At 35.0% G+C, this 12,573-nt stretch overlaps 1 protein-coding gene across 2 annotated transcripts in view; it reads right to left on the reverse strand.

The window, feature by feature from the left end:
- Nucleotides 1-12,573, reverse strand: part of KCNK2 (potassium two pore domain channel subfamily K member 2) — a 110,680-nt gene that overhangs the window by 23,712 nt on the left and 74,395 nt on the right. For both annotated transcript variants that reach the window (XM_074351813.1, XM_074351812.1), the window contains exon 6: nucleotides 9,742-9,881. In XM_074351813.1, coding sequence (XP_074207914.1) covers nucleotides 9,742-9,881 — 140 coding nt within the window. The remainder of the gene's footprint in view (nucleotides 1-9,741; nucleotides 9,882-12,573) is intronic.

The raw sequence follows: 12,573 nt of genomic DNA on the forward strand, positions 1-12,573 counted from the left end.
TTGGAAATCGTGAGAAAGACCATGAACAATATCATATTTATACACGTAGCTTCCAATTTTGGAAATAAATTCCTCTGTATAGTAAGATTTCCCAGCATGATCGATTTCCCACCTGGCGTTAGGGCAGGGTTTCATACAAACATGTTGCTCGAAGGATAACTAAATGCTGGCTGATGTGGAGAGATTACAAAACTAGTAAAACCAGAGTGGTTATGAACAACTATGTGTAGCTGGGATAAACAGCTGTAAGATGTGAGCAGCTTTTTGTTTTGTTTTGTTTTAATTCTAATGGCAAAAAAAAAAGCAGACATTTCAGGGATCATAGGCAGCCTGGTATCCTGGAGCTAGAGTTTGTAGTGTGACCCCTTCATTATAAACATGACTACTTTGGTGAGCATGTTTGTTTAATCACAGAAATGTAAGTCAAGTACATATCCACAGCTACTAGGAATGACCCTCACTGAGAAAGCAATCCAAATGAAGTTGTTCCAGACTAAGATATCCAGGATCATGTGTAACAATTTAAACAGCTATCTCCATTTGGGTGAGAGTTTTGTTGCATATATTGTATGTGTGTGTGTATACATATACACATACAACTTTTGTCTGTATATATTTATACACAACACGGTATATATTGTATTGTTATTGTGTTAATTGATCTTCTGCTGGTTTGGTCCCTGAGCTTAGGAGAAGGAACACTCAATAGAATGAATGGGTCTACAGTGATAAGCAGATCCATGCCATACGCTATTGAGCCAGGGGTGGAGGTATGAGATGGCCAAGGGGGGACTCTTCCAGAAGATGACCCATGGACTCTGGGAGCAATATTGTCTGATTGCCCAGGCATACAGTTTTCCTCTTCTGCTCTGTAATTCCCCTGAGTTATCCTCAAGACTTCCACAAAGTTATATAAATGGTTTCAGCCTCATAGTAGCTGCATTATGGGAAATACAGTGAGGAATCTATATCCACGAGTGAAGTGAAGTGGCCCCAGGGAGCGCTTCAGCAGTTATGACGTGGCCAGGTGAGAAAAGAAGAGGGAAATCCAGAGCTACAGTCTGGAGTGACAAGTGGTAAGTGACAAGTGACAGGGATAGAGCTGTGCAGGTGTAACAAATTGGTCTGTCTTCGAGTTGAGATAATTGGTCTATAGTCTGTACATAAGAAAAACAGAATTTTGAAAAGCTTTAGCCAAGTACCAAGTAAAGAAAGTATACCAGAAATTGTAGAATAGATAAACAAGATTATACTGTATAGCACAGGGAAATATATACAAGATCTTATGGTAGCTCACAGAGAAAAAAATGTGACAATGAATATATGTATGTTCATGTATAACTGAAAAATTGTGCTCTACACTGGAAATTGACACAACATTGTAAAATGATTATAAATCAATAAAAAAAGTTAAAAAAAAGAAAAAAGAAAGCATACCAGGAATATCCAGCCATATATGATTTTGTATAATGCATATGCCGTAATTAATGATGGATTATATTATGTATAGAAACTGGTTTGTAAATACAATTGAGTATTAGAATATTCACTATTAGAGTATTAGCATTAGAATATTTCACATGGTTGAACCATGTGAAATTGTGAGTTTAAGGTCAAAAATAGTTGAATGTCAACAATTTTATACAGTTCAACCTAATAAATTTCAAAAATAACATTATATAAGGAGAACTTGTTCTTTAACATCTATGATTATTTTGGTATTATGCATTGGTTTCATGAAACTTAACATCAGTTCAAGATTCTTTCTTTCAGAACGTTTATACATAAAACAGATTCAATACCATGGGACCCAATCTTGAATGAATATATTATCACGAATGAGAGCAGAGACTGCTTTTTTTATAGGAACAGGGATATTTGGTCTCTGAACAATTTAAAGACTATCTATAGTTTCTTTAAAAAGCAGGTTGGTCTGTTTTACTTCAACTCTTACCTTGATTTTTTTTTTTAATAAAACCATTAGTGAATCTTAGATAAATATAGATAATATAGTATTTTAAATAATATACATGCAAATAATCTAATCTTTTCAGAGACTTGGAAACTAACAAAATTCACCAAATATGAGTATGGCATATAAAAATTTAAATCTTCTAAATTATTATTATTATTACTTTAACTCTTTCCTTGAATTAGAGCAACTGTATTTTATTGTTTTACTGGATTAGTCAGGATAGGGGAGGTTATAATCTAAAAAAAAAAAAGAAAACAGCCTCTTAATATTAGTGGCTTAAAGCAACATAAGTTAATTTCTCACTGCTGCTGAATGGCCATGACATGTCAGCAGCAGGTTCTGTTCATTATGGTTATTCAGGACCCTGGCTTATACAGCACCGTGATCTTTAAGTAAGCACTTGAAGAGACTCACAGGCGCAATTAAATCTTCTTCCCATCTTGCCCACAAATGTGGCCAGAACCATTCCTATGGCTCACCAACCACAAGGGGAAGAGGAAGTGCAGTCCTGCCATATGTCTAGAAGAAGAGACAAATGAAAATATTTGTGTTATAAATAACATAGTATTTGCATAATAAATGAATAGCACTGAGGACTCACACTTCCCCTGGAAGAAGAACAAGGGTTCTTCCTTGTTTGTAAAGAGGATATTTTGTGTATCCGTGTGTATACATTCACAAACATATCATTAATTGGATTATTTTGCTTCAAATCACGTTTGAGGTAGGAAGAAGTAAATTTCCTTACTAAAATTCTGGTGCCATCCACTAAACAAGTCACCATACTTTGTTGCAAAGGATGCTTGAATAATCCCTGGTTAAACTTCAAAGTGTTCCCCTTACTCTCAGCAATAATCGACCACAAACTAATATTCTTTCAGAAAGCCAGCTACGGAGGACATAAAAACCAAATTATTTGTGTCATTCATCTTTGAAAATACACCTGCTTGTCTTCAGCAAAAGTAGGTTTGATTTTTTTTGTAAAATGTAATTGGTGTTAGCTCTGAATACAGGCCTGCACAATACTCTGGTTTGATGAAGAAAGTCCAAAAACAATTTTAAAAGCAGAGTTCATGGTGGTCACTTTTCTTAACACAAATTCTCAGAGCAGATGACATTATCAAAACAGTCAAAAGAGATAGATGGCATTATATCTTGATGCATTAAATCCCCTTAATGCACTCTCTAGCTAAAGAAAACAAAATTACTTATAAAGTGCTTTGAGGCAAAAACTATTATCTTAAGTTATCTTCCTATTGTGTACAAATGAATAGAAAAGATTACTCTGAATTTCCGTTGCCAGATGACGTTCTGTGAAATACCTGAAGAAAAAAGAAGTTACAATTTATAGATTCTGAGGGTTCAATCTAAAATCTAAAACAGCAAAAAAAAGGAATCTTCCCTCATGTTTTTATTTTTTAACATAACTATTGAGCTACTCAATTTAATAAAAGGAAGAATACAAATGAATTCTACCCCAGTCCGCACATCAAGACATCTGAAAATCTGGCTCTAATTCAAGAGAAGGATTAAAATAAGAGTAATCTGGGTTGATTTAAGAAAAATTTAATGCAAAAATAGTTTTCAAGGCCACAGAACATCCAGCAGATTTGAAATTCTTGTACCCACTTTTTTCCTGGGCTATTTTGGACTCTGGGTTTATGATCAAATTCCAGTAATATACATAACTTTAATATTTTCTTGTTTATCTTTTCTTTTGTGTTTGTTATCTCAACCAGATAAAATGTTTAGCCATATAAGCACTCACAGCATTTCAGATTCTATAATGGAGAATATATGATGACGTATAGATGATAGTCTTAAAAATGTACAGGATCATTTGATTTGGGACAATAATTTGATACTAATTCCTTCAGAAAACCCATGAGGAAAAGAGTAAGCATACATTAAGCATGTAGCCACATCCCACATTCTTCCCACTGAATCTTCAAGGCACCTCATAAAGGAGGTTAAACCTCACTTTATAAGAAAATGGAGACTTACAGATTAGGTATTTTGGTGAAATTTTCAGAGCTAGTAAACAGGATAGAATTAAACCACAGTTTTAAGGGTTCCAAAGGCCATGCACTTTTTTGAAGTAATACATTTCCATTCATTTAAAAGAGTGTTAAAACTTTAGGTTTCAAGATTTCACTGGTCTATATACCACAACACAACCAATGACGAAACTAAAGTCACAGAGCTCTTCTCTGTAGCTGCACTGTAACAGAGGAGTCAAATTTGGGTACTTACTTCTAATGTGTTGATATTACTTACATATAAAAGGATAAGAAAAAAAGAAAAGTAGCAACAATACATAACCAACTTTTTTGAGCACCTGGGAAGCAGCAACGCAGAAAAAAGTTACTTTAGCAAAAAGGCCTGGCCACGCAGTCGAGCCATCTGGGGGATTATGGATTCTACCCCGTACCAGCTGTATAACCATAAGCAAGTCACCTTACCTCCCTTGCTTCAGTTTCCTTATGAGCAAATATTATTTTGCAGCTGAACACTTTATCTCATTTAAGAGTAAAAAAAGAAATAAACTATATTCTAGAAGAAAAGCATTTCCATTTTCACTACTCGCAAACCCTATTTTGTTTTTAACACGTACTCTGCCTTGTAAGGACTTCCTCACACTAGATGCACAAAGGTTCACGGTAGGTAATACAATACTAAAATGATACAGAAACATAATTCGGGGTCTTAGTCTACGGAAATGACTGTCCATAAAATTCATTTAGAAATTAGACATGTATTGGTGTGTGAGAGTTACTATTGCCTTGAAGAATAATTTAAGTCTTACGTTGCTATTTGTTCTTTTATTTTTATTCTCCTTCATCAGGTGAATTCATCTATACTCACAACTTCCGCTGTCGTCTATGTTGTGATGACCACCCTCTCCACCACCACTCTCTCCAGCTCCTATCCTTCCTACATTCCAGGCTTGCATATCCAAATATCTACACTTGAATTACCCACCTGGATGTCCAACACATCCATCAATCACAGTATATCCAAAATGACATTCTCATTCCTCCTCCATCTGCTCAGAATCTCTCATTCTCCTGTGTTTTGTTATCCCATCCAAAGCTAAAATCATGGATGTCATCTTCCCCTTCTCTTTACTGACCACAGCTAAAGGATTCCTTCTATCCCCAAAATAACTTTGAAATCTCTGGTTTCATCTCTATCCCCCTGCCAGCATAGATTCTTCATTCTGTATTACCTAGATTCCTGTAATAATCTCTCCCAACTGATTGCACAGCATCAAGCTTTGCTTCTAATCCATCTCCCTCACTGTTGACAAGATATTTCATTCCACTTATTTAAACTACTTCAGTAGCTCCCAAAGGTTTTCAGAATAGTGTCTAATTTTTATTTCAAAGGGCATATAAAACCTTTCATATTAAAAGTCCATCTCCCATAAGAAATAATGATAAAGTACTCTACTGAAGCCTTTCCAGGGCTCAGAATGCAACTGTTCTTTAACTGTCCATCTCCAGGCGAGATAAAGAGCCATCAACTCCCAGCTCTTTCACTAAAGGGAGGTATCACCACACCGAGTAAAGTTCAGAGAAGACCAAATGCTCTTGCCAAGTAACCAGCAGAAAAAAAAAAAAAATTACATCCCTCCACATCCTCAGGTCCCTGTGCAATTCTGGGGCCAAATATAAGTTTGAGGGACAGTCTTTCAAGGCCTCTCGGCCCTAGAGCTTCCCAATCAAAGGGAGTTTCCTTAATATGATGTAAAGCCAACTTACTAAAGTGAGTGTCTTCATTTGCATGAATAGCTTCAGAGGCTAAAGAAATGATCTGGTAAAGAAGTGATGTTGGTTAGTTGTAGTGCCACGTGGCCTGAGAACACTGGCATACTGACATAGGGGCTGTGGTGGTGTTTGTCTCACATACGGCTGGGAACACCCCAAACACTGCAGTATGTGTACATCAATACCAAAACTATATAGCAATCACAGGTCTTTCAAACTCAAGGAATGTCAACAGTAGCAAACAGAACTATGTCTGCACGTAATAAGAATGCACTATTCTCTGCTTGTTTATGAATTTACCTTCTCAATTTTGTGGTCAAATCTTATTTGTATTCCTCCTGATATCAGTATTATTGTATTATCCAGAATATATAAATAATCTTTATTCTCTAAATGGAAATATTATTTCCTCAGAAGAGGGTATATGGCTTCATAGACAGTCTAGTCATACCACTTCTTCTTGTTGAACACGTGTTACTCTCCATTAGAGCTTAAAAAATAATGAGACAAATACACACTTCTACAGAAACTCATATGCCTCCATGGAAAAATTATTGAGATCATTATTTTTTTTTGAGGAATGCAGATCAACTGTAATTATATGTGACACTTCTGAGACTATGCAGTGCTCCAACTAGCCATTTCCTTTCAAATACTTCAGATGGATTAGCTATACCAACATGTTTTATTTCAGTATGCTCATAAAAACCCATTTTTCCTTACTTCTAAACATAATATTTTCATTAAAGTTAGTCTTCATTGGAAACAGAATATGCTTTAACCTAAAAAACAGAAATAAGGCCACATATGATTAGAGCTCTATGTTTATACCTAACCAATGTGATTTAAGATTTGTTTTTGAAAAAAATAATATAAGCTTAGGATTTACTATTCCCCAGAATCTTTTCATTTGGGGAAAGCATGTGTTTTTGTATTATTATTTAGAAATTTGATACTATATATTATTTTATATTTTTATATTCTGTACTAATTACATTTTTAATAGAGAGGATGCTAAGTTATCAAAAATAGCATTTTTATGCAATTGAAATCTAGAAATATCCTTATTGTTTCTGAACATTTTGGTAGGTTTTAAAAGTGGAAGTATCTGGAATCATTTAGGTACAGAAGATAAGGAATACATAGTGAACAGTCACCTAGCATGGTTCATGTGTGTAAAGATGACAACCAGAATGTATTTAGTTGGTTTCTATTTAATCATGTCCTTTAGTGAGTTATTTCAAAACTAAAATTATCAAATAATCTTTTTTCCATTACTGTAGAAATGAGTAGTAGTATTTCATCCATAAAAACTTTGGCCTTGATCATCTATAGATAAATTATAAATCATCTTTCCCTTTCTTTCTTCATATTCTCTGTTGAATTTGCAATCCAGTTTTTTCACTTCCATAAATTGCATTATTATAAATTAGAAAACACACATCTGCTCCAAGTGACAGTTCCATTGCAACTGACTCAACTGTCTGGAGCAGCTGCAGCTCCGGAGGATTCACATAAACTTGCTCATGGCCTCTACTCACACGAGCTTTCCACAGATGCAGTCACCAGAAAGTACATGTCACTCAAAAAGCTAGGTAGAAACCAAAAAACTCATGGTAAGAAAAGAAAACAGCTCTCTACTTTTCAGTGTTGAAAACACATGAAACACAAAAGTATACTTTTGGCTGAGAATCATGGAGATCACTCATAAGCAGGCAAACAAACTTATTTTTCATATTAAATAAGCCAATTAATGTAGAAATGTAAATTTAATTCAAAGGATTGTATTATAGCCTGACTTTTGGGTCCTCCAAAAAGTCTTACGTTGAAGCCCTAACCCTCAATGTGATTATATTTGGAAACAGACCCTTAAAGGAAGTAATTAAGGTTAAATGAGGTCATAAGGGTGGAGCCCTAATCCGATAGGACTGGTGTCCCTATAAGAGGAATAGCCACCAAAGGCCCACCCCCTCTGTCCAGGCACGTGCATAGAGGCAAGGCCTTGTGAGGACACAGCAAGAAGGCACCGTCTGCCAGCCAAAGAGACAGACCTCACCAGAAACCAGTACCTTAATGTTGGACTTTCAGCTTCTGGAATTGTGAGCAAGTAAATTCTTGTTGGTTAAGCCACCCAGTCTATTTTGTTATGGCAGCTCAAGCAGAGTAATACAGATGATTATCTCACTACTCTGGGAAAAGGTGCCAGTGCTTTCCCAGCTCGTCCTACCACAAAAGCACTGGTTTTTAATAATACAGGTTTTTCAACTCTAATCAAATACAAATTATACAAATGGTGTAAGATAAAAATTCCCTCTTAGTCTCTGTGTGCTTGGGTGGCTTTCAAACTTTTGGACTGTGAGCCATAATAATATTAGTATGTATACGCAAGTATGTATATAATATATAGTGTGCTTATTATACATATGTATATATAAATATATATTTCCACAAAACAGTACTTTTTAAAAAGTAACTATAGGAGATTGGTTCTGTTCAATTCTATTTTATTTAAAAAAATAAATGTGTGTGTTTTTAAAATGCATTTGAAAGCCAGTTTACTATGAGAAGTTTGAGAAGTTCTCTTTTTAGCTCTGCTATGCAAAATATTTCCTAGTTACAATTTCCCCTTTTCCCTTAGTTTCTTAAGATCCTTAAAAGACACTTAACTTAAATTAAAATAACCATAATTCATTCATTCTCTCTCTCTCACACACACAAAATGAACCTAATACAGACTGGGGAGAAATCAGTTGGGGTCCTATACAGAGGAGAACTTTTCACATGATTTAAACTAGAATGCCAAGCATACTGTCTTGCTCATTTGTTTATATTAAATTATTGGTTTTACAGTATAACTAAGATATAGATTAATACATACAGACTGAATATATGAATTACCAGTTGAGAAATATGGTATCTGTGAGAGGAAATGTTGGAAAAATTTATACTCCTTTTAATTACTGTAGGCATCTTGGGTATTAATAAGAAATTATATGACTTGATGAGTTTCAAAGAAAATGTTTATAGAGAGAACATTTCCTATCTCATTCTGTTCCTTTTGGGTGTATGTTTAAAGACTCGTGCTTGTTGTATCAAAGATTTTGACACTGGTGTCTCTTGGCCTATGAACAACACATAATGAAATGAAGGGGTAAGTAAAGGGAGACAGGGTACTATGGCTGCAGGCCTTACAGATTTGCTGTGCTCTGAAAAAAATCACTAAGTTGGCTAAGACTCAGAAGCAAAAAAATACAGAATTCATAATAAAACACACTCAAACTAATAGTACTTTTGGACCCGTCATTATAAAATCAAAATTCAGTCTCCAAACTAGGAAATTTCAAAAATCAAGATTTAAATTTCAAATTTTCCAAAATTGCATGAGTCAAAATTCTAATGTTCATTTCTGTATATACAACTGTACAAAACAGATAAAAGAATACCGTTTTGAAGAGCTGAAATCTGTACACAGGGAAATTAGTCATAACACACATGGCTTTGGGGGAACTGCGCATGTGCATACGTGGGCACTTGCACAAACTTATATAGATAGATGAAGAAAGGAAATTATTGAACACAATTTAAAAATTCAATATGATACAATACGTTCATTTTTTCATGCTACTGATATTCTGACACAAATATTCTATTGTCTATTTCTTTATGGAATAAAATTTACCCTGTATCCTGGAGGTAATAAAGAAATAAAAGAAAAAAGAAAAAGAAGTAAGAATATATTTTTAATTGCATCTTTCTTCATTACAAGTTACCCTCAGCACCAAGGTATCATCTGGCATGTAGAGGTGTTTAGAAAGTCTTTGTTAAGTGAATGAATTTTAACTCATTTGATAGCCTCATATAGCAAATTCACAGCAAACATAAATATTAAAAATCTTAATGTTTAAATACTTAAAAAAATAAATGTAAAAAACATTAAAAATAATCTTTACTGAATTAGCTAAGTAAGACTGTCTTTGCACACTTCTTAGTTCTCACCTCTTCTTTTGTCTTTTTTGATATCACTCGGAGCCAGTCTCCAATCATGCTCAGGACAGCAGCAAAGTAAGCAAGTCCTACCAGGATCCAAAACCACACGACAGGCTTATAGAAGTCTAGATACTCAATATCCGATCCACCTGTAAGAGAAAAACAAAGTAGAAGAGAATGACTTCATATTCATAAGAGTAAACAATATAGATTACTGCTAAAATTATCAACTGAATTTTGGCCTTTCAAACATAGAAAGCTTCTTGTCAGTTGATCCATGTCAGTTTCTTCGTATGGAATTCCTTGTTTTCGCTCATGCAATCCTTAAAAAATCCTATTTTTCAAGAACCAGTAAATAAATTCTTTTTCCTATTGAAGTAGAGTTGATTTATAATACTATATTAGTTTCAGGTATAAGTATGTTCTTAATGAGCCCTCTCATTACCTCTCCAAGTCATAATAATTTTTCACTGCCCAAATTTCATTTTTGTTTATTATAATCAATCTCAACTAGTCTAGCACTTAATTATTCCATGTGTATCAGGTTCTCTTTCTACTCTATTGCAACAAGTAGGAGACAGAGACAATGCTTTTTTTCACGTGCATTTAACTTAGTACCTTTATCTCACTGCCCATCAATTCATGCTAACCAATCAATACATGCAAACCAATCATCAATTCAAAGTCATCCTGGACAGAAAGTAGTTCTTGTTTTAAAATCATCAATACAATGAATTGATAACAAATGCCAGAGACAATGCCTTGGTGGATCTAATTTGAACAAATAGTAGCTTGCAGGTGATACCGCCATTCATTATTCGCTGACTTTTCAAAGGAATTCCTATGCTTGCCATACATTTAAATCCCTAGCTCTCAAGAAAAAATTGGCAAAGAAGTTCTTTTGCTTTAATCTTCGTTACTTCTCCGTTTATTTGGTACAGTAACTGCATCTATGAGAATCTGAATCCATTTCAGTACATCCCAACTTTGCACATATTAATCGGGCTATTAAGTTTCAAACACTGAAAGAGTTTCTTTTTTTTTCCACAAGAGAGGGAAGGAAGTCTCTCTCTGGAAAAATTCATAATTTAGCCTGAGGAAGCTTCACATAGACAATGAACCATAACGCGGTATACCGAGTGATGGCCAAAGAAGAACAAAAAGTACTGTGAGAGGACACAGAAGAAATGATTTTTACTTCTGGAAGGGTGAAGATGAGAAGACAGAAGGTGAGTCAAATAATGAGGATCAAAACAGAAAAGTTCAGTGTGAAAATATATGGTATATTCAAAGGACTTTTAGTATTGGCTAAAGCTACATATGGAAGGGGGCCAAGGGAGCAGACAGGTAGAAGAGAGGAATCTAGAAAAAGTAAGTTGTGTCAGGTTGTAAAGGCTTGTTTCTACAGCAATGCGGAGTATGTCCGTGTTGGACTATATGCCCAGAAAGATCTAGCGGCAGAGAGTGGAGGACTGACAGGGAAAGACCCACGAGAAACTTTTGTTCTGAACTCACTAAGGAATTACTGTGCCTGAGTTAGGCTGGAATGAAAAGAAGAGACCTTTTAGAGGCAGAATTGTCAGGGGCTGATGACCGCTTAGTTGGTGTGATAAGGGTAAGGAAGGGCTCTAGAACGACCAGAGACCAGAGACCCTCAACGGGGAGATGGTGCCCGGAACTGAACAAGGAAACAAAGGGGAAGGAACAGTGGCCAAAAAAAGGAAAAGTAATCAAACTGGGACGTGATAAATTGGCACTGCTCGAGATACCCACAGGCAGGATACCCAATAGGAACCTTAAATACAAAAGTAACGCTTAAAGGAGCAGAGCCAGGAGATAAGGATTTTAGGATCAAAAGCACTGAGACCGGGGATGCTTTAACAGAGGCTATGGGTATACTCAGTTCAAAAGATTCAACCTGTACAGCCAGAACAGCTAGTAGGTAGCAAGTACACATTAAAAACCAAACATAAAATTCTGAATGTAACATTACTCTCTATAAATTATAAGACGCGTTGCCCACAGTGACATTTTCAAATATTAAAAGGGTCAGAGTAAAAAGAGAACATTTTTTATATCAGGCAAATAATATGTCCCAAAGTTCAGCTTTCTTTTGGGACAAATAGTAATTTTCAAGATTCAGTTCACAGAGTCAATATTACCTTCAAAATAATTATAAAAATTTTTTTACCTTGTGCAGCATTTTAAAAAATATCATTTCTGGGAAGGATTATAAAAGCTAAATGCATCTTTTGGTGGTTAAGACTTGGCCCACGGGGGATGCAGCTCTGCAAATTCACAGAAGTGACTTAAGAAATGTGTGTGGAAACTTGTTATATGATAGGCTCACTAGCAAATTCCATTTTTTAAATGTTTCCATTTCAATGAAACCAAAATGACATTTTTCCCCCAAGTACTTTCTCTTTCAAAACCAAAAATCTTCATCCAAATAGTTGTGACTCACTTAACACATAAGTTCACCAAAATGTTGATTTTAGAAGTTAGTTCATGCTCAAGATGGCTTTTTATAAGTCTTCTTTCTTATAAACAGGATGTCACAGTTTGAACAGAGTAAATTAACTTAATCAGTAAAAGGTCTATATTTGGGTAAAATGTTCATCCCACAGGTTTTAGTGGATTCTAAGCCTGGGGTGGGGGGGGATGTTTTCCCATTCTTAATTGCCCCCTCTTAAGATGAAATACTGGCAGTCAAGTGATCCAGGAAAAGCTAATGTATATGGGAGTATTATCAAACAACTCACAAATCCTTTTCACTTTCTAATATCTAAGATTTGTGCATTAATTTTTACATTATTCAATTCACTTGATTCAAGAATCTTA

The sequence above is a fragment of the Camelus bactrianus genome, chromosome 23 (assembly GCF_048773025.1).
Source record: "Camelus bactrianus isolate YW-2024 breed Bactrian camel chromosome 23, ASM4877302v1, whole genome shotgun sequence".
In the NCBI taxonomy this organism is placed as follows: Eukaryota; Metazoa; Chordata; class Mammalia; order Artiodactyla; family Camelidae; genus Camelus; species Camelus bactrianus.